Raw genomic sequence first — 27,936 nt, 5'->3', positions numbered from 1 at the left:
TGTGGTTGCGTTTCCAAAGGCCTTATGAGACGAGAGAGTGCTGGGAAGCTGCATCAGAGGCCCTGGGTCTTGGGAGTTTTGATTGTTCTTTTGGTTTTTGTTGGTTTGGGGTGGTTGTTGTTCCCGCTGCTGTTTCCCCGACTCAGCTGGCCCTCTCAGGTCAGCACTGGACAAAGCCAGGAGAGGATGCTTTCCTGAGCTGCTGGAGGTCCAGGCCTTCTCGTTGTGCCTTTAGAATGCTGAGCGACCTAGTGGTCCTGTGCAACAAAGACGTCACCAGTCTCTATGGTGATTGGCCCGCCACAGCCATTGTGATCCTCTGCTTGTTAATAAGCATCCTTGGGTTTGGGATGGAGTGGTTGAGGGGTCCACGAGGGCAAGCACAATGCCCTTGACTTCCCCGACACCGAGTGCAGACGCTCCCTCCCCCGCTCTTCTTGGCTGTTGGGATCACAGAGAGAGGGAGGACCGGTGGGATGCTGAGCGGCCTGGACCTGCTGGTGCGAGAGCCTCCGCATCGCTGACAGCTGCTGCTCTGCTCTGCGATGGACGGGCCTGCATCCCGCTGAGAGCCCTGGCCCATGGTGTGTTTGGTTGTGAGCATAACGATGTGTCTCTGGTTTGGGACTGGGAGAAATGTCTGAGTTAGGCTGGCTGCGGGAAATGGTCACTTGTCAGCCAAAAGTCACAGAAAGATGAAGTTACTCCAGGTGACTGCCTGCAGCCCACACAGTGGCCTTGATTTGCAGGCCTTTCATAACTGGCAGGAGTCCCCCTCAACAGGCTGCCGGTTTCATTGTCTTTGAAGCTGTAGCCTCACATTTCTGTGACTCCTAAAAGCAATTTAAACAACTAGACTTGAGCTCTCTCCTCTCCAGGGCGTGTGCTCGCCCCGTGTTGGGCGTGAGTTACTCTTCTACTCGACAGCAGCCTTTGAACTTCTGCCATCACAGTCCCGTATCTTTATCTCATCTTAGAAATCTGAAGGATCACTGTGGTCTGTCTTTGCCTGTTATTTCAGGTAGTCCTCTTTTACCTGGCCTCCTCGAGACCAGTGGGGCCCCGTCCCTGCTCTCCGTCTTTCGAGGCCGCAGCACTGTGTGCCACGTAGGTCTCCTATCCCCTCAAGCCTCTGACCTGGTACTGTGTTCACAGCCCTCGCTCTGCACACAGCTGCTCGTTTCTGGCTTCCCTGCAGGCCCTGCACAGCGCCTGGCTGAGGAGAGAACTCGGCAGCTACTTGTTGAGTTGCATTTGTTCCCTGTATTTTCACTGTCCTTTGCACACTCCCGTCCTCATCCATCAATATAATAGGGAGCGTTCAAACAGCATATGATTGGAAGATGGACCCTAAACTTGCAGTGTGGCTTTTTGTGCCGACTAGGATTAAGAAAGACGCTAATTTTTTATGGTCTCACGTATGTGTCAATTGAATTTGTAGCTTTTACAAGGGAAAACATAAATGAGAAATTGACAAATAAGCCCAATGTATGTGAGGGTCATCGGAGGTGATGCTAGGAAGCAAAGAAACATCAGAAGACCCTTGAGACTTGAGGTTGGTGCTGCCGCTTTAGGGCAAGGCTGGACTTGCCTCCGGACCTTGTTTCTCCCCACAGTGGCGCTTCAGGAGTCGTGTCACTGCGTTGGAGGTGGACAGCAGTCTCCCTCTGGGGCCTCACATCAGCCTCTGCAGGCTCCAGAGCAGGCACCGTGCAGCCTATGCTGGGCCGGCCTGGCCGGTGGGGCACTTCTCAGGCTGGGTATCCCTGGGAGACCTTACCCGACCACAGGGCCCGGTGCTCCGGGGGACCAGGGGAGCCCCCAGGAACGTGGTCCTGGGCCTGGTTCTCAGACGCACGGGAACAATCTCAAGGTTACATGTTGTCTGCGTTTTAATTGTTTGTTTTATTTTCCCATTTAAAACGGAGATCATAAAAGCTGTTTAAACTGTGTAATTGTGTCATTACATCTGTCGCTTCTGTTTTGATGATTTAAACTCCTCATGAGCCATCATATTTTAGTGACATTTGGCAGTGGTGTTTGTCAGACGGATTTCTTGAGCACACAGTCTAATTAGTGTCATTAAATCATCAGTGAATTTGAAGAGACTTTTATAATTAAAAAGGTAATAGTTTTTAAAATATAACTTACATCGTTAACTTTGGATAAATAAGATCTTGTATAGGTTTCAGCGGCAGTGTTACCCTCGTACTTGACGCCGTTTCTCTGCAAGTCGGGCTGCTTCACCTCCTTCCTGCACTGGTAGTTCTCCCCAGAATGGGGTCCTGGGTGAGCCTGTAACCGAGGCAGAGGGCTGAGAGAGTGAGAGAGTTTGGGGGTGGCAGGTGTTTATGCCCAGAAAATTGTTAGCATTTCGTCAACTGGGACAGCATGGATGATTAAAAGACTGTTATCTAGATTTGCTACCTTGGAGGTTTGTTGTGTTATTTTTAATTTTTCTTATTTTATCAAGAAATATGTTTCTCGTGTTTCAAGTGGAAAAGTATCATACTGTCAGCCAACAGAACCTGCCGCTGCCATCTCTCCTGCTGGCCTTCCCAGGCCCAAGGTCTCTTCTGGCACGTGCTTCCTGGTCTACATGGCCAGCTTCGTCCTTCCAGTCAAGATCCCACATAGTAATTTCCCACTTGGCTCTCTCCCTCCCTCCCACACGCACATGCGTGCACTGCCACTACTCAGGTGCCTTCGAATACTGAGACCACCCTTCTGATTAAAGAACTATTTGGGGTCTCCGCTCTTGTGTCTGCGTGGTGCATATTGCTTACACACACTGTGCAACAACCACAGGTCCTTTCTGATGCAGCTCTTGGCTTTTATTGGAGTTAACCATTTCCTCCCTTCCCATTGGCTTCGTTCCCTGTGCCCTTGATGCAAATCCAGTCCCACAGTCTGAGAAACCCATAAGCCCTTCTCACTGTGGGCAAACACAAGTGATGGCACTCATGACTGTCAATCTCGTAGTTCTTGTACCACAAGCTTTCTAACTATAATGATGCAATAACATGATTTTTATATTTCAAAGTGTCTGAAATCTGAATTGGTTACATCTTTAGATCAGGATCAATGCTTTAAATATTTATTTTATGCATAAAGGAGAACAGTTGTAGCATATAAGCCAGCACAAGGTCCTTCCTGCTAGAGTGGCAGTCACTGTCACTTTATAAGACTGCAAGATGCTGCTGCAGGACGGTCTCTGTTAGCTTTTGCTGCATGACAAACCACCACAAATAGAGTACTTGCCACAGCAGTCATTTTGTTTGTTGAGGGTCATGTGAGCTGCTCTTCACGTCTGGGCTCGTTTCCATGCTCCTGTGATCAGCTGTGAGCCGCCTGGTGGCTGGGTGACCTAGAATGATCTCACTCTCTGGTCTGGTGGTCTGCAAGCTGTTAGGGGCCAGCGGTCTATCTGCTGGTTTCAGAGTTCCAAGCTTAGCAGGAGGGCGAGTGTGATTTAACCCTCTGCTTATGTCACATATGCTATTGCTCCAATGGCCAGAGCAAAGCTCAAGGCTCAAGGCCAAGGTGAGAATTCTGATGGGACTATACCCAAGAGAATGGATACTGGGAGGGCTTGCAACAAACAGGGGCCGTTAGTGCAATAGTCTGCTCCAGGAGGGATCCTCGCTCTGATTCAGAGAAGGTAGGAGAGGCGCCATGACGGTCAGACTTGGACAGGAGTCGGGGTGCACACAGGAGGGATCCTCACTCTGGTTCGGAGAAGGTAGGAGAGGCGCTGTGACAGTAGTGACTTGGCCAGGAGTCGGGGTGCACACAGAAGGGATCCTCCCTCTGGTTCAGAGAAGGTGAGAGAGGCACCTTGACGGTACTGACTTGGACAGGAGTCAGGGTGCACAGAGGAGTGACCCTCACTCTGGTTGAGAGTTTGTAGTGGGACCAGCACAGCACTGACTTGGATAGGAGTCAGGTTGCACCATAAAGAGGAAGAAGGGGGCAGGGCTGTGGGCCTGGACACTGGAAACCCCCAGTGCCAGCCAGAATCACTGTCTGGTTAACGCACCCACCATATTCTGGTTCTGGGTTCAGGTGTGCCGTCCCCTCACCTCCATCCATGGGCACTGATGTTTTCGTAAATGTTTTTTCATGTTTTGCAAATATTTATACTTTTGTTTTGGGAATGTAGCACACATTTAGCTTCACTGGTGGAAACATTTTGGACACAATTTAATAGTTGAGCCTGATGTTTGGGCGTTAACCAGAAGTGCTGCCATCTCGTTTTCCTGGTGACAGCCACAGCCTTCTCTGCTGAGGACATTTCTTTCACTCACTTGCTCTGCATCTTCCAAAATTCTGAAGGCAAACCTGCTCTCCAGCCCTTCTTGTGATCTCTGTTCTGTGGATTTTTATCTCTTTTTAAAAATATTGTTTTATTGTCCCTTTAGTGGTTTTTAGAGAGGAGTGGGGATGAATGCCTGTGTTCACTTGGCCATGGTTACCCAGATGTCTGCCCTCCTCTTGGACTGTTTGCTTACGGGATGGTCCCCACAAACCTTCCTCCGTAGCCTACCAGGTAGGGAATCCACCGCAGCCCAGGAGGAACAACCGAGTGATAACCTGAGTGATAACCAAGTGGCCTGAGCATCAGTGGGAGGGCGAGGAAGGTCTCAGGCCCCCTGCCTCCCCCAGGGTTGTGTGTGGACAAGAAGCAGGGCCGGGCCTGTGTTTGTACCCCAGGCAGTGTCATTTTTACAAGGAAAGTTTTCATCATAATTAATCTCTCTTTCTGATCGTGAAAGTCATTTAGTGTTAATTTTTGAATAATTGGAAATTACAAAGAAGAAAGTTACTCCAGTGCTGTTAGCTATGAGAGCTGTTACATTTCGGAGTGTATTTCTGTAATCTCATACAGATTGTGTGTGTGTAGTTTTATGGAATTGGGATCCTACTCTGACCTATGTTTTTTGTTTACTGTATTGTTAACATTTCTCTGTACTATTAAATAGACATCAAAAACATGACTTTAATGGTTTTGTTGTAGTCTTACAATGAACCATAATGAATTTAAACAACCACTAATAGTTGAACATTAAGGTTATTTCCAGTTTTTCATCTGTGTTTAGCTTCCTTGTGCATGAATCATATGCATCTGTCTAGACAAAGTAAAAATGGTATTGCTGACCCAAGATATTACTACTTTTCTATGTTTTGTTACCTATGGCCATGTCTCTCTCTAAAAGCCGTATCAGTCCTGAGTGTGCATGTGTCTGTCTGGGTGTGTGTGTATGTGTGTCTCTCTCTCACACACACACCTTGCTTATTCCATGGGCAAAATAGCAAAGCAATAGTAACCACAATAGTGAACACTTACTGAGCCGTCCTGGGTGGTGGCCGCCTGTGCTGGGCACCCCACGGGCACCCTCACTCCCACCCGCAGCCTGACCCAGGAGAGGGGCCCCCCGTCTTCACTCCCCCAGTGACGGGAAACAGCGGGCGGCCAGTGCGGGGACTGCCCCTCTCAGAGGAGGGAGCCAGGACTCGCCCCGCAGTCTGATGCATTCGTTGGACTTGTTCACGTTATATTTTGGATCTGTCTCACATCATGTCTGCATTTCCTCCATCGTGGTTAACCATATTTCTATATGCTTGTTGACTTCTTGCATTTTTTTCTACTGACTGTCGTTTTCTTTGCTGTGTTTCTGTTGCGATGCTGGTCTTTTTCTCATGGATATAGGAGTGCTTTTTGTAGATTAAGGGCATTATTTCAGTGTGCGTCGTATGTTGTCATTTGGCTGTTAGTTTTGTTTGTAATCAAATAGTTATCCACTTGTCCTGTCCTCATTCATGAAGCAAAACGTTTTTTCTAAATGATTAAAAATACCGCCTGTACCCCATAAGACGTGCACGTTCATCTGGCCGAGCCCGTCTCCCCCGTCTCTGCATCCTTGAACCAGCACCACACAGCGTCCCACAGGAGCCTCTGCCCGTATTTCAGCATCTGACTGTGCATGTCTCCTCCCCACGCACATTTTCTTCCTTCTACGTTTTCCTTAGCTTGTCTGGCCCATTTAGTCTTCCAGATGAACCTCAGAATCATTTCCTGTCAGGTCCCCCAAACTTGTTCTGGAAATTTTTTGAAGTTACAACAAGTTAATAAATTAACACGAAGTCCACTAATAACTTTCTGATGTTAAATTTCTAATCTAGGAACACAGTGTTACTGTCTGATGATTTGAGGCTTCTTCTGTCCTTATGAAAAGCCTTGTTTTAATTTTTTCATGTAAGGCTTATAGGTTTTATATTTAATTATTCCTGGGTATTTTATATATATATTTTTATTATGAATAGAATGTTTTTCTTCATTTTATTTTCTACTTGGTTACTGTCACTGTACAGAAGAGCTCTTGATTTTATTATTATTTCTTAGCCAGCAAATACGTAGAATTTTTTATTAGTTCTAGTAAACTTATAATTGGTTACTTCGTGTTCTCTAGGTAGATAATATTGTCATCTGCAGTTAGTAATTGTGTCCTCCTTTTTATTTAGCTGCATTGGCTAAAACTTCCCTAACCACCTTGAGGCCTGGAAAAGTTATCTGTGACGACCTTCGTGGGTTGGGGCCCTACCTGTACTGTGGACTGCGGTTGTGCTGCCAACGCCAGACCCCCGGGTGTGGATAACTCACTGCCTCGGAGTCCTGAGGCCCATTCTCCTATCCTGTTGTCTGGCTTATAGGAGTACCAGAAAAAGTTGGACCTTTCTTCCCCATGTCGTGGATCTCCTTCAGGGTCACTTTGAGAGTGTCCGTCTCTGGGTCCCATAACGTTTCTCCTATGGTGTTGAGTCAAGCACCCATGCTCTCTGCTTCCGTCAGTGAATAAGAGCAGGTGGCTCTCCAAGGGCAGAGGGTCGCTCCTGGATCCTGTGTGGAGAGACCCTGGCCTTTTTCTCTTAGAGGAGCTTGTTTGCGGGGTGGGTGCTAGGTAAACGTTGAATTAAATCATCTTTTGAGCTGTTTTATAGTTTTGTAGTACTAATCAGGATTTTGGTCATTTTCATTATATGTGAGTTTTCCTGTTTCCTTGGCCAGTTCAGGATGCTGTCTCCTAATGCCCATCAGGCAGGATGGAGCCCGTGGGTGAACACCTGCTCTCTGCCCAGGGTTACTCAGCCTTTCTCTGTCTCCGTTCCCATTAACCTGTTATCGGTAGTGCTGCTGTGAGGCCCCAGGAGACCCTCCATGTCCGTCCAAGAGCGTCGAGCGAGCAGCAGCCATGTCATTGTCTCAAGAACTACACCCGTTCTCCCTGATAGAGCCCAGAGAGGGATGCAGATTTCCCCATAAGACACAACTATTCTTTTTTTTTCTTTTATGGAAAATACTTAGTTTTTCCCTCACTCATTTTTTTAATTATGGTAAAATTCACATGACATAAAACTCATCATTTGATCATTTTAAAGTGTATAGTCCAGTGACATTTACAATATTGTACAGCCATCACCTCTGTCTAGTTCCAAAACATTTTCATCCCCCTTAATGAAACCCTGCGTCCATTAGGCAGGCGCTCCCTGTACCCCCGTTCCTCCAGCCCCAGGCAGCACTAATCTGCTTTCTGTCTCTCTGAATATGCCCATTCCGGATATTTCATATAAATGTAATCATACAGTTGGTAGCTTTTCGTGTCTGGCTTCTCACAGTTAGCATGACATTTTCAGGGTTCATCCATGTTGTAGCCTGTGTCAGAACTGCGTGCCTTTTTATAGCTGAGTAATATTCCACTGTGTGGATATTCCTTAGTTTGTTAATCTGTTCCTCTGTTGATGGGCATTTGGGTTGTTTCCTCCTTCTGGCTGTTGTCGTGTTGCTGTGAACATTAGTGTACAGGTTTTGTTGGAGCACCCATTTTCAGTTCTTTGGGGTATATACCTGGGAGTGGACTTGCTGGGTCATGTGGCAACTCTGTGTTAACTCTTTGAAGAACCACCAAACCCCTAACTCATGTTTTTTTAATTGTGGTAAATATACATAACATAAAATTCACTTTATCCATCTTACAGTTCGGTGGCATTAAGTACATTCCCACTGTTGTGCAACCATTGCCACCACCATCTCCAGAACTTTTTATGCTCTCAGACTGAAGCTCTGTCCCCATTAAACACTAGCTCCTGGGACATTCCCTTCTCCCCCAGCCCTGGCAACCACCATTCTACTTCTTTCTGTCTATAAATTTGACTGCTCTAGGCACCTCATGTAAGTAGCATCATCTGGTATTTGTCTGGAACTTATTCTTAATTCTTAGTATGGGTTTAATTATAAATTTCAAGGGTTTGGGTATTCAAGGTTATGTGCCTGGGGCAGAGTACCTAGAATAAGGCAGTGTTATCTCGAAGGCATAATCATCACACATGGCTCTGTTTTAGACCCTCCATATGCACAGCCTGTGTCCTTTGTCATCACAGGCATCAGGGTGCAAATGCAGGAGAGAAGTGTCCAGAGCAGTGGGCGCCACTGCTGCTGCCCTTCACCATGGCCGGCCACGCGCTGGCAAGGGGACCCCTTGAACCCAGACTTTTTTCTTAGTTACTTAGTTGATTTTACATATATACATAAAGTATTCAAATGAATAAAAACAAATCAAATGGATCACAGTCAGGGCTGCCATATCTTTGTAAGAATATCCTGTACACGTGTTGGATAATACCATGAAGGGGAAAAAATAAAATAGCTCCATTTAATTCTGTCCTGTTTACCGTGTTCAAGAGAGTGAAAGCAGATCCGTCCTTGGGCTTTTCCAAGAATATGGACCTTTGATTGGTAAACTGATAGTTAAATGTGAACACAGAGAGAATCGACCTCTAATTCAACCATCGGTCATTCTATTGTTTCTAATAAGAAAACCAAAAGTGAGCTGGAATGGTGAACTGCGTCAGACCTCTCACAGAGTAAACGGGGTGGGGCGTAGGCAAGTCATGAGCATGATGCGGGTTACAAACCACATCCGCATCCCCAAGGAGTGCCCAGATAGCACTGGGGTGTCCTCTACACACAGTAGAGTCATTGTTCTCTCCCAGTGGTCAGGGTTCAGGGATCCCCAGGGCCAGCTTGTGGCAGGCCATGGGAATGAGCAGCTGCCAGGGTCACTGCATGCTTCTAGAAGCTTCTCTCGTATTTTGGCTTGAATGCCTCTAGGACGTGTATGCAGAGGGAAGATACAGATGTGTGTGTGGAGAGAGGGTCTAGCTGTGGCTAGAGCCCCAGGGGCTGGTGAGTTGCAGCGGGGGCAGGCATGGGGAGACCCCGAGAGCAGGACTGACCCACAGAACACACTTTGGGTACGCCTGGCCCCTCAGACTTCTCTGTAGCACCCACGGCTTTTGTGGCCCCCTGGGACTTACCTATTTTGGGCTCTGATCTGCAGTTCTCTTCAGCCTTTCTTCCACTTATTAATGGAACTTTCAACCCAGCAGTTGCTTTTTGTTAGTTTTCCGTAATTACTAGTAGATTTTTGCTGTGACTGACTATGGCTGCATCATAGAGGGAAACTTGACTCTTCAAAGGATATGTTTCCGGGGATGGTGTTTTTAGACAGATCCTGTTCCTGCCAGCACCAGGACCCCATGGGTTCGTGGACCATGGGAAGGAATCTGAGAATGCCCGGTCGGGGGCTGACAGATCTCCCATGTTCCTAGCATCAGATGACAGCCCCCACTGTGGCTCCAAAGCATCCGGAGTTGGGGCTGAATTCTGTGACCCTGGGAGCTGGAGCCTCCGTGTCCACCCTGCAGTGCCAGTAGGATGGTGACGGGTCCTCCACGCTCAATGCCTGATGCATCTGTCTAGCTGGTGCCATCTCAGGGGGCAGGGGCTGGACCCCCATGGTTCCTGCTCGTGAGCCAGACAGCCAGCACCATCCTTTGGGTAGGTTTTGGCACACCTGCCCAATTACTTTCTCAGAATAAATCCCTTCATATGAAAAATATTGTATGCATGTTACACATTTTAAAGCATCTCGCACATTGCCCTCCTAACAGGTTTATGCTCCCTCCCAAGGTGTATTCAACGTGGTCCTCTCCCTTACCCAGGCCTCACCAGGTATTTCCAGTCTAATTGGTGAAAAATAAAAATTATTCCCACACTGTTTTAATTTGCATGTCCTTTTTTACTAGTGAGGATGAACTTTTCTATATAGCTGTCTGTTAGTGTGATTTGTGCTGTTTCCATGGCAGGAGAGAGTTTTAAGAGCCATTTAGTTGAGAGTGTGACTCTTTTCCTTGCAGGGAGAGGGATAAAATTTAAAGGAAGCCTGGTTTTATGGCACCGGGAGCCCAGCCATGATGTTTACTCTCTTTATTACCTGTCGCAGGTGGCTGAAGAGATGTTGCCCGGGCTTGGCTTCCGGGTCACCTGAGGCAGCAGTTAATGAGCCAGTAGGATGCGCTTGGATTGTTGTAACCCTGGTACTTGGGGAAAACTCCAGGCTGCGTGCTGCCAGAAGTCCTGCGTCACCCTGAACCTGGCTGCACCTAATTAGTGTGCTTACAGTAAGGAATTGCTTATAAACCTGGCACTTTGGGTTTCAAGGAAGTTGTTTTTGGGCAGGTGGGTGGCCTTGCTTGACCTGCTGCCCCGAGGGGCATGGATGGCCGCTCCAGCTGCCCTCCTGTGGCCTGCTTTTCCTGTGCTGCCAGGAATTCATGGCACGTGAGTCTCATGCTTTGTAAGGTGTCCTGCTCACCTTTAATTGTGCCTTCTAGACTGTAGGCTGCCTGTGGTCTGTAGAAGAGAAGGAACTTTCTGTTTCTTTCCAAAGGTGGCAGCTGTAGAAGCTTATGTTCTGTGAAGAAAACCTTGTCCTGCGTCGACCTGCAACATGCTTTTCTCTCATTGCTCCTCACTGTTTGCTGATGGAATATGCTGCCTTTGATCTGGTTCCCTACTCTCGTGGGCTCACTTAGACCTGCTGTGTGTTGGGATGGTAAGGCCTGAAGAAGAGACCAGACACAGTCTGAGATCAGACACAGTCTGAGCCCGTAGACCGCCTGGAGGCCCCCGGGAAGTGTCGCCAGGTGGGGGTGAGTGCAGGGAGAGAGGGAGGCAGGATGCTCTGCAGAGGGAGAGACCCTCCAGTGGACTGCATGAGGATGCAGCTCCTGGGAGCCGAACCTTGTAGGAGAAAGGAGACTTACACCAATGGAGCCGGGGGTGGGCGGGGTGGATGACACAGCGGGGGGGGCTTTTGAGCACTGCTGGTTGTGCCATGAGTGAGGCAAGAGGGAGGGATGATTTTGAAGGTACTAAAATGAGGGTGCCTCTGATTTGAGCCCATAAATCCAGTGAGATAAAGATGGAAATGGTTCCATTTTTGAGGACCCCGTAGGGAAAAACATTAAAATGTTGGGGCTAAAATGTTTGGGGCTAAAGCCCCAAATGGTCTATAAATACCACGGCCAAATAGCACGTTCCTGGAGGTCGACAGCCGCCGCCACGGGGAGAGCAGACTCCCTGTTTGTTTTGCTCTATCAGACACTGTGTCCTGGCAGATGAGGGTAATTGGGCTCGTCCTGCGCTTCCCTCGAAAGCGGATGCGGTGGCGCCTGACGGGCAGCTTGAGCGTCTTCAGACGAAGCTCGCGGCCAGCCTGTAGTGGCTGTCACACACAGGGCTGCCGGGTTCCGGTTCTGGGTGGAAGTGGACTTCCCCCGTTGTAGTCCAGCATTGCATACTGTGTTCTTCTGTTCAGCGCTGGCCACACCAGGCTTTTAAAATGTCGTGCATTCTTCAGCGAAGAAGGCGCTTAAATTTTGTGTGTTTTCTTCTCAATTTAACCTTTTCACGGTAACACAGCGAAGTAGGTGGTGAGAGCAGCCATTAGTGTCTGTTGGTTCTGCCATTAGTGACAGCAGGTGTAGGGGGCAGGCGAACTCACCGCCAGGGCTGGGTGCTGTGGAGAAGCAGCCTGCAGGCCTGACCCTCGCTGTACCCCTTCCTTTTGAAATGGAGTCCCTCTGTGCTTAGAGTGGAAGGGAGGCCCTGCCTGCCTCATCTGCTTAGCTTGGACGTGGGTCACGTGGGCACCTGGTGGTGCCGCCACCCACCTCATCTGTGTGTGGAGCCTGGTCCGGCTCTTGCGTCCTTTCTGTCCTGGCCCCGGTTGTCCTGTGTTTAGGTATGGCGTCCCACCCGCCTGGGGCCTTTCTGCCTACAAACAAGGAGGAGAAACAGGAAAAGTGGAGGGCGCCCATCATCTGTGATCAGGGCTGTGCTGAGCAGGGTGAAATGAGCCCGCAACACCCTTGCCCTGGGAGCAGGCAGGTAGCTGTGGCTGGGTGGGCAGGCTGCCTATAACCTCCCCTTTGCCATGTGCCCCAGGACAGGCTCAGAGACCGTTTCACAGTGCCTCATTTCTGCATGAGTAGCATAATTTTAGGGGCAGGCTGGCACAAAACATGTTGGACCCTTAATGGTTAATAAAAATCCAACTTAAGAATGTTTCTGTTGAGGCCAGTTAACATGAGAGATGGGAAAATCCTGGTTGGTGGGATTTTATTTGAAGTCAGGATTTAATTGTGTGACTAGGCTGAAGGTACCATCAGGCATTGAATCAGTATCCTCTGAGAGGTAGGGGTATGGGTGATTTTTCATGTTGTTCTTATTTTCACATTTGCTCCCATGAGTCTGTAGTGCATTTAAAATCAGGAAAACACTCTCGCGTTTAAAAAGAAGCCACTGTTAATTCATAGGGCACTTGGCCCCTGTGGGGGTCTGTGTGTGTGGCCATTAGACATCCTCGGGCTCCTGAGCACGCCGTGGCCTTTGGGGACCCCCTTCCCAGTACACATGTGGCCCTCGGGATACCCTTTGTGCTGAAACGCAGGCACCTGCCACACCCGCCCCAGCAAGCGCCCATGACACGGGGCACCTCAGGCCCAGGGAACTTCTTAAATGGGCGTGGCCTCAGCAGTAAGTGTTTGCAGAACCCTGGGGCCAGGGAGATTGGTTTTGAGCAGCGTTGTGGACAGTCCCTCTCTTCATTAAGTGTAGTGGTATCAATGTGCTTTCATCGAACTTGACTGCTGCTGCTTCTAATGATCTGTCGTCTTCCATTGTTAGGACAAAACAGAGGTGCTCTGAGTGGGGCGGGTGCCAGCTTGCCAGAGCCCAGCAAGGTCTCTCTCCTCTGCTGGGGCAGTGGATGTGCACCTGTCCCCAGTTTCTGTCCTTCAGTGTAGCGGGGTTTTAGTTTAGTTGACTTTTTAAAGTAAAAATCTGGTTGGGTTTCCACTTGAATATTTGTAGTTAAATTCCAAAGTCAGAGTCAAAGAAGCTGAATTCTAGGGATCTGATTTTTGATTCTGAGCTCAGTGTTGTCTTGAAAGTAAATTCGATATGAAACTCTAGTTAATGCGACCTTTATTATTATTATTGTTTTTGTTTTTTCTTAGAAAAATTAAATAGTAGACATCTTACTTTAAATTGCTCATAATAGTTTCAATCTGCAAAAAATAGCTTCTCAGCAATTCTCCTTCTCCCACAGGATAGTCTTGACCTTCATACGTGTTAGCAAGGTACTAGTCGCAAATAACTGTGCAGATTTACCTAACATAAAAATTAGCACATCTCAAAGTCCTATTTCTTGTAGCCTGAACACTGCACCCCGTGACACACCTTCATTCACTGCCCGTCAAGGGACGGCGTGGGTACTTCTTTCGGGGAGCTGATGGGGGCAAGTATGCCTTTATGATGCTTCACTGTAGGGAGGGAGTGGAGGAGGAGAAGGCTGCCTTCCTCACGTTGTAGTTCATGTTCATCGTCCAGGAACTGTGAGTGTATAGGATCACTTTGTCCAAAGCCCCAGTGACAGGCCTGAAATGACACATGACACATGACTGAGGGGGGCGTCAGGGTCTGGTTTGTTCCATCGCCTTTGGTTTATGGGCTTTAACGTACACGTTATTACCTCGTATAAATCTGCTGATGTAGAGTGTGGTCTAAACAGAACAAAGACTAAGACCGTGCAGTGTTGCTCTGGGGCATTTTTGGGGAACCAGAGTCGTAGTTTGTAATTGCTACTTTCATTAAAACTTCACGACAATATTGTTTTTCTGGGAGTTTTGTCGTCCTGTGAATTTTAATCACCAGTGTCTGTGGTTGTTGTGTCCAGTCTTTTTGTAGTGATAATTGAAAGATGTCGCTTTCCTTCTGGGTTCTGGCTGAAAAGTAAATATTGTGAGACTATATTAAGCGAATTTCTCCCTGCTCCTCATTTATGCATTATGTGAATACTGAGCAGTTGAAAGGGACCCCGGGGCTGTGCACAGCAGTTTTGGGGTGTAGGAAGTACCAAGAGGAGATGGATACTTAATTATAAGCTCCGTTGCTCCAAATATCATGGTATTGGTCTCCTGACCCGAGCAACGTCACGAAGCCAAGTTTTGTACATTTCTTAAGACTGGCGATGCAGGTAGAGTCCCAGAGCTATTGACGGTGGCCTGGTGGCACCCAGTAAGTGCCTTTACCTGTGGACACAGCCATGAGGTCCTTAGGTGGGGTTCTCTGAATCTATACGGATCAACAAATATTTCTCTGGCAGAAGTAGCTCCTTGGTGTGCAGCTCTGTTCTCAGTAAGAACGAGCGTGATTTCCCATGGTGCGGCTCTGAGTGCCGAGTCTCTGGGAATGAAACTGATAATGAGGGACACCTTTTATGTCCACTTCATTTACTCTTTTGTCACAAAGGTGTAATTTTGTTTTCCTCTTGTAAGAAAACACCATTGTTTTGAAATTAGCAAAGTTCTTGAGCTGATCTTAACAGATGTGCACAGTGATGGCAGTTTGGAGGAACTGAAGCCCCTCATGGTTAAACCAAAGTGTATTGACTGTTGGCAACAAACACCGCAAAATTAGGAAGCCAGTTTTGAGATAAAAACTTCATTCCTACATTCTGTTCCACTGTGCTGTGTTTCCCTGGAGTCCCTGGGCAGCCTCATTTTGGTCTCAGGATGACATGGCAGCGTCCACAAGTCCAGCTCTCTGGGCGCCATCTTTCAGAAGTAAACCTCTAACAGTGATGACGATGACAGAATACAGATGTGAGCTCAGTACCAGACCTGTTTTAAGTGTTTTCCAGATATCGTCTCAATTTGTCCTCACAGCAGCCCAAGCAGACGGGTTCTGGGACTAAACAGAGGCAGGGAGGAGGTACGTACTTGAGGGGTGGAGTGGGCAGAGCTGGGTTCCCATCTGGGCAGTCTGGCCTCAGCCTTCTCCTCTGACCATGCCTGGTGGTGCCACCCAGAAAGTCCTCTGGAAGTCTGTGCCGCCCAAGTGGCAAACCAGGGAGTGGTGATGAAAAGAGCGTGGGCGGTACCTGCCTGTTCAGTCCACTATCCCCCAGTTCATGTAAGTGGCTTGTTTGGAATGTAATTTTTTCCATGAGAAAGCTCTTAGAGGTGACACATGGTGTCCATGAACCCCACCGCTGGGCACTGATCCCTGATGGCCCCTCTCCTGGCCCCTCCCCTGCACACACTGCTGCCTGATGTGATCTGTGAGCCCCAGGCACCTGCCTTCCAGGAGCAACATCTCCCATGGGAAGTGTGCGCTGCTGCCTGGGGTCTGGATGCTCACTCCTTTGTGCAGGCCCCTGTCCTGGGCACCATCAGGGCCCTGTGGCCTCTGTCCCTCCTCCCGCCTGTGCTGATTTTGGGTCTAGCTACACCCACTTCTCTGCTGTTCTGTCCCTGTGATCCTGGCTGGAAATGAGTCCCTTCCCCTCTGTGGAAGGCGAGAGGTGGCCGAGGTTGTAGACAGGGGCTGCAAGTTCCCTGTGGTCAGTAATGCTGACCACTTACTCTGCACTCCATAAACCCTTGCTGTGTGTGTGACCACAGGTGTGACCAGACCCGCCCAGCTAGAGCTCGAGGCCCTGCTGATGAGTCTTGCACCAGCCCTGAGTCCTGCAGGGACTCTGCCATCGGGCCACTTCCACAGCAGCAGGGCCAGGAGGCTGGGAGGCTGGCCGTGCTGGCTGCGGAGGCAGAGCCCAGATGGGCCAGCGAGGGGCCGCAGTATGATCTCTGTCTTGAGACCAGGCACTGAGTTTCCGGCAGCACTCTGTGTGACGGTGTGGCAGGGCTGGTCTGCCAGGTACCCTACCCTCAGGTTGGGCGAGTGGCCGGGCGTCCCACACACACTGGCGTTTATAAGTTGGTGGTTCTGTCCCTTTTGCTCATTTATTGTTATTGCCAGCTTCTTCTGAAGTTTGGCTGAAGGTAATTTTTACTGGCTAGCACATATGTGCCCACACCGGGGTTATCAGCTTTATTTAGAGAATGAAAGAGTGAAAATTTCCACCTTATACATTTTCACAAATGATATTCTTTTTCTGTAACATTTTTGGTAGAATGTGATTTGAACCTCACAGAAGTCACAGACATGGTGACATATTGCATCTTTAACAGGAAGGAACTCTAAGCAATCTGAAATCCTGTTTTCTTAATTTACGTGTTGCTCTAGTTGACGAAAGACACTGGATCATTTCCACACTACCACACTGACAAAAGTCCACCCTGGGAATTGGGGCCCGGGCAGCCAGGTGAGGCCCAGGTGGTGGGAGCCTCCCCATCTCCCTGGGGGCCTCTGGCCGGGAAGGGGCCTGGCCCGGCCTTCTCTGTGGCCTGGACCCTTCCTCCCCTGGCAGTGAGGTGGCTCCCTGTGGTGACTGCCCGGGGCTGGCACAGGCGGGTGCAGTGTGTGCAGGGCACCAAGCCAGCTGGTCGCCCAGGCTCTGCCTCTGAAGAAGGGACCAGCAGGAGTTTGGAGATGTTCCTGGGCACACAGCACCTGCTCCCTGGGGCCGGCCAGACGTACCTTGAGGGCTGGTGCCCACGGAGGAGGGTGGCTCCGTCACACACTCACACGCATACACTCACATGCACATACACACATGCACATACACACATGTCTCCGGGTCGACAACTTTTCTTGGGCACTGTGGGCAAGTTAGGAAAGCTGGGCTGCTCCCTCCTCCCCTCCCCTCAGACCCCCACCACATGGCGGGGACCTCGGGCAGCCGTGTGGGGCCAAGGCCTGTGTGCGCCTCACTCTGTCCTGGTTGTACCCTGGCTGTATCCCTACTCCTCTAAATCTGCTCCTTTACGCCTAAGCCACTTGCTTGTCATTTGTTAAACCTGTTGTTCTGAGAGTAAAATGTGGCATCATAGAACGACTAGAGACAGAAAAGAGCCTGTGTGAGGCCCCTAGGCATGCCCCAGGTGTGTGGTCCTGACCCGCCAGGGCCACGCCCGTGCCTGCGCCTGCGTTGGGCACACCCACCCACTGTCCCCCTGCTCGGTCCTCTTCATCACCAGAGCTGCGTGCTCGGGGCAGAACTGCCATCTGGACGGAAGCCCTGACCCACTGGCCACCTTGTCGCTCGGCTTCCTCTTCCGTGACACACTCACCTCAGAGGATGGTTATGGCCATTTGTCAGTTACAAATGTCAGGCACGGAGAAGAGCCCTCGATAAATGTCGGTTTTCAACAACCGCGTCATCATCACTCTTGTTGGTGCCATCGTCCCTCTGTGAATGGCTGAAAGGATGCTTCGTCCCTCCCCCGACCCTGCCCCCCATCTTACATATTTGATCACTTACATCTGAGGGAAAGATGCTTGTATGTTAAAGCTCCTCGGTAGAAAGTTCCGGGGACTTTGGGTTGCCAGATTACTAGCTCACCCAGAGTCCTCCTTCTACCCTGCGCCTAGTGGGAGAGACCAACAGAAACAAGTAACGACAAGGAGAGTAGGTGCCTACGTGGAAAGTGCTGGACAGAGGGCCCAGGGCCCTTCTTGGGAAAGATGGCTGGGGAGGAGGAGCCAGGTTGACCGTCTCCAAGTGCTGGCCTGTGGGGTCACTCACACAGAGGCCCTGAGGACTTCAATTGGCTTAGTGTGAGAGCCGAAGGAAAGTCTGTGTAGCTGGAGCCCCAGAGAGAGAGAGAGAGGCAGGCAGACAGAAATAGAGAGAGACAGAAACACAGAGAGAGAGAGAGACAAAGAAAGAGATAGAGAGGGAGAGAAAGACAGAAACACAGAGAGAGAGAGACAGAGAGAGAGAGGGAGACAAAGAGATAGAGAGGGAGAGAAAGACAGAAACACAGAGACAGAGAGAGAGAGAGAGCCAAAGAAAGAGATAGAGAGGGAGAGAAAGACAGAAACACAGAGAGACAGAGACAGAGAGAGAGACAGAGAAAGAGATAGAGAGGGAGAGAAAGACAGAAACACAGAGAGACAGAGACAGAGAGAGAGAGACAGAGAAAGAGATAGAGAGGGAGAGGAAGACAGAAACACAGAGAGACAGAGACAGAGAGAGAGTGAGAGAGACAGAGAAAGAGATAGAGAGAAAGAAACACAGGGAGACAGACAGAGCGGGTGACAGACACAGAGTGAGAGTGACAGAGAGATAGAGACAGAGACAAAGAGAGAGAGAGACAGTCAGAGAGGGGAGCGACCTCGCCGAGAAGGCAGCCCCGGGCGCAGAGCCTGGTGTGTCCCGAGGAGCTTCACTGGAGGCGGGACTGATGGCTGTCTGAGGAAGACTTCTCTGGTGTCTGGTTGATGGACCCTCTCCCACACACTCAGGTCAGCGCTGGGCCAGCACCGGGCTTGTGCCTCTTCACCTTTTCCAATGTGATAAGTGAATGTGGGGTTTGATTACTAGTGAGGTTGAACATTTTTTCCCTTTTATTTTTAACCATTTCTTCTGTGAATCTCTCATTCTTGCTTGCTTACCTTTTCAGTGGGCTGCCTATCATATTCTTATTAATTTACAATAGCCATTTATGTGACGATTATTGGTATATCATATATATTGCAGAGTTTTTCTCCATCTTTTGCATTTTAGTTTTGTTTATAGTATCTGTGATAAAGATAATTTTTTATGTAGTCAGTGATGTCATTTTTGAAAATATGTGATCTAATTTATACGTAACAAAGCGTACAGATCTTGAGTGTGCTGTTCAATGCATTTTGACAGTGTGAGCACCTGTGGAAACGCCACCTCCACCAGACAGTCCACACCCTAGAATGTTCCCTCTGCCTTCCTCTTCCTGCCTCACCCCAGGAGGCGGCCTTCTGGTTTATCATCATCAGATCTTAGGATTTCCTGTTCTAGAACTTCATATGCATAGAATCTTTGAGTGTTGGCTCTTTCCTGTAATTTTCTCACACCCCTCTGTCAGCCCCGGGCATGCTTATTTTTCTTGGTTTACAGCCCATGGTGTTTCTTCCTGTGTCTGTAGTTGATTCTGTTTCATCATGAGGTAGTGTTCTAGCATCTGAATACATGCCGTTCATCCGTGTGCTCACCTCTGAGGGACATTTGGGGTATGTCAGCCCGGGCTGTTGTGAGTAAAGCTGCCTCGTACAGGGCTTTGTGTGGATGTGTCTCCATGTCTCTTGGGTAAGTCTTAGGAGTGGGATTGCTGGGTCTTAGGGTAGATGTGCATTTAACTTTGTAAGAAAGTGCCAAGCAGTTTTCCAAAGTGGTCGTACCAGTTCACGCTCTTTTGTCTCATTCTCAAAAAGACATTCCCAATTTGCAAGATTACATAAATCGTTGTGTGTATTTTCTTCTAGCAGTTCCACGGTTTTTATTTTCGTTTTTAACATTTAAAAGGTCAGGAGACATCTAGGGCCTGGAGCAGCCCTCCTTCGTGTGGGACTGAACAGAGCCGAGGTGGCCTCATTGGAAATGCTGGCTGTGCAGATGAGAACAAGGCCCCAGTGGCAACACCAGCGCGGAGACGAGCTGGTCCTTCACAAATTTTCCTGGGTATGTCTGTCTTGTTCTTTCTCTTTTGGAGCGGGGCTCTGACTGTCTTTGTCTCCTCCTTCCCTGCACAGCAACAGCAGGAGCTGCTGGCTATGAAGCACCAGCAGGAGTTGCTGGAGCATCAGCGGAAGCTGGAGAGACACCGCCAGGAGCAGGAGCTGGAGAAGCAGCACCGCGAGCAGAAGCTGCAGCAGCTCAAGAACAAGGAGAAAGGCAAAGAGAGTAAGTGCCAGGCCCAGCGCCAGGGCGGCGCCCCTCCCGGCTTCCCTGCCCCCTGGCCCGCGGGCAGCGGCGGGAGGGCTGGGAGCCGCCCCCTGGTTGTAGCAGGTGGAGTCGCTGCACGTGGCTGTTTCAGGTCACCCTCAGCTTCAGAGACAAGCGGGAGTCCAGGGCTTCATCTTCCTGTGGGGGCTGCCAGGGCATTCAGCACGACTTTGGGTTTGATTTAAGCATTTTAAAGAATATTTGGCAGACTCCTAATGGACTTAAAAAATATTAACCATAAAGCATACCAGCTGCACAGTGAGTTTTACCTGGGAGTTCACTCCTAAGTTTTTCAAAGTTCTTTTCTTTTGAGAGCGTCTTGTGAGTGCCTGAAAACCAAGTATTAGTTTGTAGGACAGCCCACAGCTGAGGGGGCACAGGCTACACAGTGACCCACAGCTTGGTTCTCACATTGGCTCTTTTGACCCTAATTTTTGATGTCTGTGGTGGCAGTGCGTGTCCGTCTGAAGACCAGTGTGGTCCGCTATCTTCCAGGAAATGCCTGGATTTCACCTTAGCGAGGAGAGGAGACTATTCTGTGTGCTGTTCCTTCCCACTTTGGGAAATTAGGGAGAATCCCTGTATCTATCAGGGAAGAGGCCACAGCCCCCTCTGACCACCCAGGCACCGAACACAGTGCCCTGGGCTCACGCAGTGAGGACAGTGCCAACACGACCTGTCTTTGTATAGTCTGGCATGTCCTCCACTGGGCACCACGTCCCTCCCAGGTTGTCATGAAGGGAACACTTTCCTTCTGTGTATTTGTGCTTCCTTGTTTTTTTTGTTTTTTGTGAGGAATATCGGCCCTGAGCTAACATCTGCCAATCCTCCTCTTTTTTTTGCTGAGGAAGACTGGCCTTGGGCTAACATCCATGCCCATCTTCCTCTACTTTATATGGGATGCTGCCACAGCATGGCTTGACAAGTGGTGCGTCGGTGCGCGCCCGGGATCCGAACCGGCAAACCCCGGGCTGCCGTAGCGGAGCGCGTGCACTTAACTGCTTGCGCCACCAGGCCGGCCCCTGTGCTTCCTTCTTTTGACACCTTGCTGTTTTCCAAGACAACCCAGGACCCGATATGCAGGGCACGTGCATGCTCACGTCCTGGGCTTGGTTAGTTTCCGCCCAGGGCCCCAGTGCTCAGTTGAACTTGCTTTATCTCTGGTAACACCGAAAGTAAGTCGAGATGGACCATTCTCTCCTATATCGGGATTTGGGGTAGTGATGGTAGGACGATGTACTCCTCTAAAGCTCACCTCGCTAATACCCATAGACCTCAAAAATCCTTTATCTTCAACCACTGAAAATAGCTAGTCATCTATACAAGTCATTTTAACAAGCTTTTGTTTAAATTTTAATTTACATACGCACAACAGCGTAAGATGATGTATTTTCAAAGCATTCTTGTCAAGTCTGCTCTCTGAAGTTGCTTTGGGAATATTTTTATTGGTGTATGATACACATGCAGAAAAGTACCCAGTCTGCAGTGTATGAGGACTGTCAGGGAGTTATCCACAGGTGCACGTCCCTGGCTGACCACCACCCAGTAAAGCACTGGGAGCCCCTCGTGCCCCCCGTAAAGGTAACCCCTCCCGTGACGCCAACACCAAAGACTGGTTTTGCCTGCTTTTGAAATTTGTATAAATGGAATCATTAATATGTAGGTTTTTGTGTTTTGCTTCTTCCACTCAACATTATGCTCTGACATCTGTCCTCACTGTTGTGTGTAGCAGGAGTTCATTCATCTTCATAGCTACGTGTTGTCCCACTCACAACGCACCACCATATTCGTTCGTTCTGTAGTTGGTGGATACTCGGGCTGTTTACTGATCAGAGCTGTTACAGATAACGCTGCTCCATACGTTCTTGCTCATGTTTCTTGGTGCAGACGGGCAGATGTGAAGCGGCGTTGGGAATCTCAGGGCCTGCGTGTGGTCAACTGCCACACGTGAGGCCAAAGGGTTTCCAAAGTAGTTGTACCCATTTCTGCCTCCGCCAGCCACGTGTGCGAGTCCTGTTCCCTGTCTTCCCACCAACACTGTTACTGTCCGTCGCCTTGACTTCAGCTGGGCAGTACCTCCTCGTGGCTTCAGCTGCATTTCTGTGATTACCAGTGAGACTCAGCACATTTTCATGTGCTTGTTGGCCAAATGGATGTTCCCTTTTTATGAAGTACTTCTTCACGTCTCTTGCATATTTTTCTGTTGAGTTCTCTCTCTTTTTCTTGGTTTGGGGTTGTTCTTTTTATATTCTAGAATCAAGCCCTTTGTCGGCTTTATGTGTCACAAATATCTCCTTCCACTCTGCTCTCTGCTGTTTCACTCTCCTAATGATGCCTTTTAAACAACAGGAGTTCTCGGTTCTAATGCAGCCTAATTTATCAGTCTTTTCTAAATCAGAATTCAAATATAATCTAATCTGTTTTATTATGCCTATATTATTTTGTACATTTTTATAAATATTTTCTTTTTCAAAAAGAATATTATTTTTTCCTAAAAGTAAGTAGCTAATATATTCTCATTTTTAGTTTTTCTCTATTTAACTATTTGTAAGTTCTTAGTAATTGTTTTTATATATAAAATGAACAGCTTTTACAATCATTAGTTATTGCAGCATTTTACTCTTGAAATAACATACTTTAAATGTATTTTTGCTTTAACTGTCCATAGAGTCTCAATGTTGAAGGCACATCAGGAGAGTTTTTACTCCACATGAAATCTAACTTTTTTACCAATATTTGCAAGCAGTTACTAAATCTGTATGGTATACCTCGTTATACCACACCAATTAGGTGAATGATGATTTACGGGCTCCGTGATTGCCCATAGTGGAGGTTTGAAGGGAGGACGGGAGGCCTTCAGGAGAAGCTCAGTTGCAGATTTCGGTTGGCTACATGCACCTCTGGTCTCTGAATACAGACTGGGGCCCTCTGCAGTGGGCTGACGTGGCAGACGTGTCATCACTCATCGCTCTCACTACCCGGCCTGCTGGTTCCGCTGACACTCCTCTTCCACACCACTGCTTGTTTCGTGTGTGCTGACTCCTTCGTGTCGAGGGACCCTCCTGGCTGAGGGTGCTGCCAGGGCGCTGACCACACAAGTGGTGCTTGCGTGGAACCAGGAAAACCCCCCAGATGTCCCAATGCACTGGGGTGGAGTGGAGTGCAGCATCAGTGTTTTCATCTCTGGAACCCCCTGGGTGATTCTGACGTGCAGCCGGGGCTAAGAACTGTGAGTCAAGTGAGTTAGGAATCTGAGTATCATAGAGGGTCCGTGGCCTGCCATGTGGGGCCTAGCGTTGGGTGCTGCCTTCCACTTTAGACAGCCACCCCGTGGACCACAGCAGCCGGGCCTCAGAGGTGCCCTGTGAGAGGGGCTCTGCTGCAGAGCAGCATGCGTGCGTCGGCCAGAGCCGCGGGTGTGCGTGCTGAGGCTGCACTCACACGTGGCCTCCGACTCGGGTTGTGCTCCATTCCCATTCTCCTGTGCTTTACTTGTTCCTCAACGTGCATCCTACTTATGTACTTTTCTTTGGAGGAGGGAGAATTAGTGTTTATCAAAGGATGGAAGTCTAAATTGTCACAATTGGCTGGTTGATGTATGCCCCAGCTAACCAACAAACACCAGTTTTTCAGATTGCTGAAAAGCTCTTAGTCTAAATTAGTCCTCCTAGTTTACGAGAATCTTCCACTGAAAGTAACATCTGAAGGCTTACAAAATATGAAAAGATTTAAGTCCAGAAAACACGTGAGATCTGTTTACAAATCAAAAACAATTTCCGCAGGACCTATGAAGCGTCGCCCCCCTTCACTGGAGCGCTGGCATTTCTCTGCTTCCCTCCAGGCTCGTCACGAGCAGCCACCCCAGCGGTGTTCAGTTTGTGGATTTGGGTGGTCAGGTTTTATTATTAATAATAAACTGTGTACAGTGTGGGCATTTGGCACACTCCTGTAGGCTTCGCAGCCTCCGAGTGTGGTCTTGTGCGGAGGCAGGCCTGGCCGGCCACTGTGGTGGACGCCACTTGGGGCCTCTTATGTAAGCAGGGCCGCGGCAGGCGCCCTCACCTATGAAGGGTGTTCTTGTTTATGCTTAAAGGGCATTTGTGGGGAAATGCAAATGGCATTAACATCTCCAGTTTTTAAGCATTCGAGAATGCAGAGTAAGGCATCTGTTGTTCTGTTTTTTAGGTTTTTTTTTTTAATGAATTTCTTATTGAATATTTAATTGACTTTTGTTACACTTGTAAACATTTACAATACTTTTAATTTTAAATCTGCAGTTTTCTTTTACTTCTTGATACCAATTAATGCCACTAATTTGATAGAACAGTGAATTCTTAGAATTTGTGATGGTTTTTATCTCATTCAGCATGAACACACCATGTTTAATCAGTTAAGTTTTATTTAGGTTAACTACGTCTAAGAATCTAATGTATACTGTCTTTTAACATAAATTAAAGGGAAAAAAGTCCACTAGAAGGCAAGTCTTTGTCCTCGGAGTGGTTTGGAACTAACATGACTGCATTTTTTTCACTGTTATTTACGAGCACAGCCTGGTTGGGAACAAGGTGCCGTCGCTTGAGGAAAATCATTCACTTTGTTTAAAAATGGCTCCAAAGGCCAGAGTTAACAGACGGAGCACCTGATCCTGAAGGGAATCCTCTGTCCCCTTCGTGAGGCCGTGCCTTCCTCAGAAGCGCGACTCCCAGGAGAAGCCAGGCTGGAAATACGGGGCAGGTTTGTCGTTCACTCATCGTGTCCAGCGGTGCGTGCTCCCGAGCCTCTCGGGGACCGCTGCAGCCCCTCGGCCCTGGCCCCACCTGGTCAGGTCCTCCCCACATCTGCGGCCCCCGCCGGTGCATTTGCTGTTCTTCGTTCCTCCCTTCCCTGCCGCGTCTTCACTTACTCGCCTGTTCCCAGATCTCTCTGCCCCGGTGTTCGAGGGACTTCGTCTCTTTAATTCACCTCTTCATCCCCATTGGCCGGATCAGTGCTGGCACTTAGTCAGGTCTCTGTAAACCCTGTCAAGTGATGAATGATAATCAACGTGAATTAATTTTTTTTAAAAAAGTAAAAATTAGAGACATTTGGTATTCATTTATTGGATGTGTTTTACTGATTCTAGAACTTTCACTTAAAGTGGAGAAATCTGCTGAGAGATGAGTCTATAACTAGAAGGATGAGGATCAGAATCAGCGTCTTCCTTTTCGAATTCTCTCCTTATAAAGAGCAAAGGAGAAGATGCCCTTTGCACTATACACAATCGTGCATCTGTGGCTTGGTGCTTCTGCACTTGCTGCAGGCCAGGCCTGTGTGGAGGTGTGAGGATGTGAACTGCAGTCATGCCCACTGCCCCCTGTGAGGAGGGACCCAGTAAATCAGCCCCCCGCTGAAGGTGGCAGATGAAGGCCGGGCAGGGTCCACTCTTGTGACCACATCACCATCTGCCCACTCTTGTAACATGGACTTGGTGTGACACCTCAGGGAGGCACTGTGGCATTCATTTAGTTCATTTAGATCAGTAAGGAATCTTCTGGATCATTTTATGGATGAGGAAGTCTGGATTCTGGGAGCTGGGCTTGTTTTCCTTTGACTCTGTAAGAGCCTTGTATTGTGCCCTCTCCCACCCTAGAGCTGCCTGAGGGGCCACACCTGTCCGCGGCCACCCTGGGGATCCCTCAGCCCTGCAGACACACCTCCTCCTGGGAGGACTCTGCAGGTGGCTCAGGGGACAAGGGCACCTTCCGTGTCCTGGCCTGGCGGGTGCCTCAGAGGTACCACAGCCCTGGCCAGGGTCAGGGGCCAGCGTCTCCTCTAGGGGGACAGCTTCCCCTTGTCATGTCTTGCTGTCTTTCCCTGTCACTGCGATTTATCGCATGCCCTCCCTGCTGGGACTGGGCCTTTGCTTTTTGCCCTTCTCGGAGTTCAGGAGCCCGTGATGCGAGCCCAGGAGTGTGGCCGAAGCAGGGAGAGTAAGAGACATCCTAAACATGGACCGTGAGGTTCGCTGTGTTCCTAGAGTGCTCGCAGGGGGATAACAAGCATCCGTCCTGTAAAGGAAAGTGGAGCCACAGGAATAGGTATTTTTTGAGAAGGGAAAGCTAACTAATACACAATTTTGGTTTGCTGGAAAATTTTGAGGAATGGCCTTATCCTGCACACTGAGACTGATTCTTGTCTTGCTTTGCATTGCCCACTCCTTCCGGAACAGCAGTTCTGGAAGGACCTGGGGGTCATCTCCTCTGACTGGCCATCTGGGTTTCCTCCTCCTCCTTCCCCAGTCTGATCACTTCCCTGCACTGCCAGCAGCACTGAAAGGTGAAAGCTATCTGAGCTCCTCATTTCACTTGTCCTTTCCTTTATCAGTAGGTTGCACTTGCTGGCAGATCTGCGCCTCTGCTGCTGTAATTACTCCCTGTGCCCTGTGCCCTCGTCTCCCCACCGCCACGCAATTCCTCTTTCTCCTGGTTGGGAAGCACTCTGTGGACTGATACAGTTAACCTTGGTGTGTTTGTTCGGTTGTCCACCTGGTGCCCACAGGCTGTAGGAATGCCCAGTGACTGTGTGTCTGGGTGTGAGCAGATTCCATTGTTTGTGGGCATGTGACGTTCTGACAGGTCCGCTTATAGACAGGGAAGACAGTTAGGATAAAAGTGTTTAAAAGCAGCATTCAAGTCTAGCCTTGGATATGTCAGGAGGGACTGAGGAGCGTTGCTTGGAAGCAGAGGAGCGATTTTGTACTTTCGGTCGCTTCCAACCGCCTGGTCTAGTTACGCCTCCCCTGCACCCTCCGCACCAAGCGTCACCGGTCTGTAGCCCAGGTCTGGGCCACTCTGCCTGCTGCTGGTGCACACTGCATGCAGGACTTGACCCAGTGCACAGAGCTCTTCTTCTTGAGTGATGATGAGGTTATTTCCTCAGAGCTAAGACGGCCTGAGACAAAAGCCTGTGTGTCATGGCGGAACCTTCTGAACATGCTCTGGAACCAGTTTAGTGAACTTTCTTTGTGTTCTCTGGATGATCTAGTTCTGGTCCCGCTGCAGCCGTAGAGGACCCTATTCCCAAAGGGCTTTGTTGCTTTCTGACTCTCATCCATGACACACTGAAGTACTGATAGATAAAGATGAGGATAAACTGGTAATCCTGAGTACTGATAGATAAAGATGAGGGTCAGGTGGTAATCCCAAGTACTGACAGATAAGGATGAGGGTCAGGTGGTAACCCCAAGTACTGATACGTAAAAACACAGGGTCAGGTGGTAATCCCGAGTACTGATACGTAAAGACACAGGGTCAGGTGGTTACCCTGAGTACTGATAGATAAAGATGAGGGTCATGTGGTAATCCTGAGTACTGATAGATGAAGATACAGAGTCAGGTGGTAATCCCAAGTACTGATAGATAAAGACAAGGGTCTGGTGGTAATCCCAAGTACTGATACATAAGGACACAGGGTCAAGTGGTAATCCCAATTACTGATACGTAGAGACACAGGGTCAGGTGGTAATCCCGAGTACTGATATGTAAAGACACAGGGTCAGGTGGTAATCCCGAGTACTGATAGATAAAGACGAGGGTCAGGTGGTAATCCCGAGTACTGATATGTAAAGATACAGGGTCAAGTGGTAATCTTGAGTACTGATACACAGAGACACAGGGTCCAGTGGTAATCCCGAGTACTGATATAAAGACACAGGGTCAGGTGGTAATCCTGAGTACTGATACGTAGAGACACAGGGTCAGGTGGTAATCCCAAGTACTGATAGATAAAGATACAGGATCAAGTGTAACCCCAGTACTCATAAAGATGCAGGTACCCACCCCTGTTGCATGGCTGATAGGATGGCACAAGGTGGTCAGTGTGGATG

General features: G+C 48.9%; 1 protein-coding gene across 5 annotated transcripts in view; it reads left to right on the top strand.

Annotated features, from left to right (window-relative positions):
• HDAC4 (histone deacetylase 4) overlaps positions 1–27,936 on the top strand; it is a 338,393-nt gene that overhangs the window by 201,532 nt on the left and 108,925 nt on the right. For all 5 annotated transcript variants that reach the window (XM_058533322.1, XM_058533325.1, XM_058533323.1 and 2 more), the window contains exon 5: positions 19,880–20,030. In XM_058533322.1, coding sequence (XP_058389305.1) covers positions 19,880–20,030 — 151 coding nt within the window. The remainder of the gene's footprint in view (positions 1–19,879; positions 20,031–27,936) is intronic.

The sequence above is a fragment of the Diceros bicornis genome, chromosome 37 (genome assembly GCF_020826845.1).
Source record: "Diceros bicornis minor isolate mBicDic1 chromosome 37, mDicBic1.mat.cur, whole genome shotgun sequence".
Lineage (NCBI taxonomy): Eukaryota > Metazoa > Chordata > Mammalia > Perissodactyla > Rhinocerotidae > Diceros > Diceros bicornis.
The sequence above is the reverse complement of the archived record's forward strand: the minus strand, read 5'-3'. Positions and strand labels throughout refer to the sequence as shown.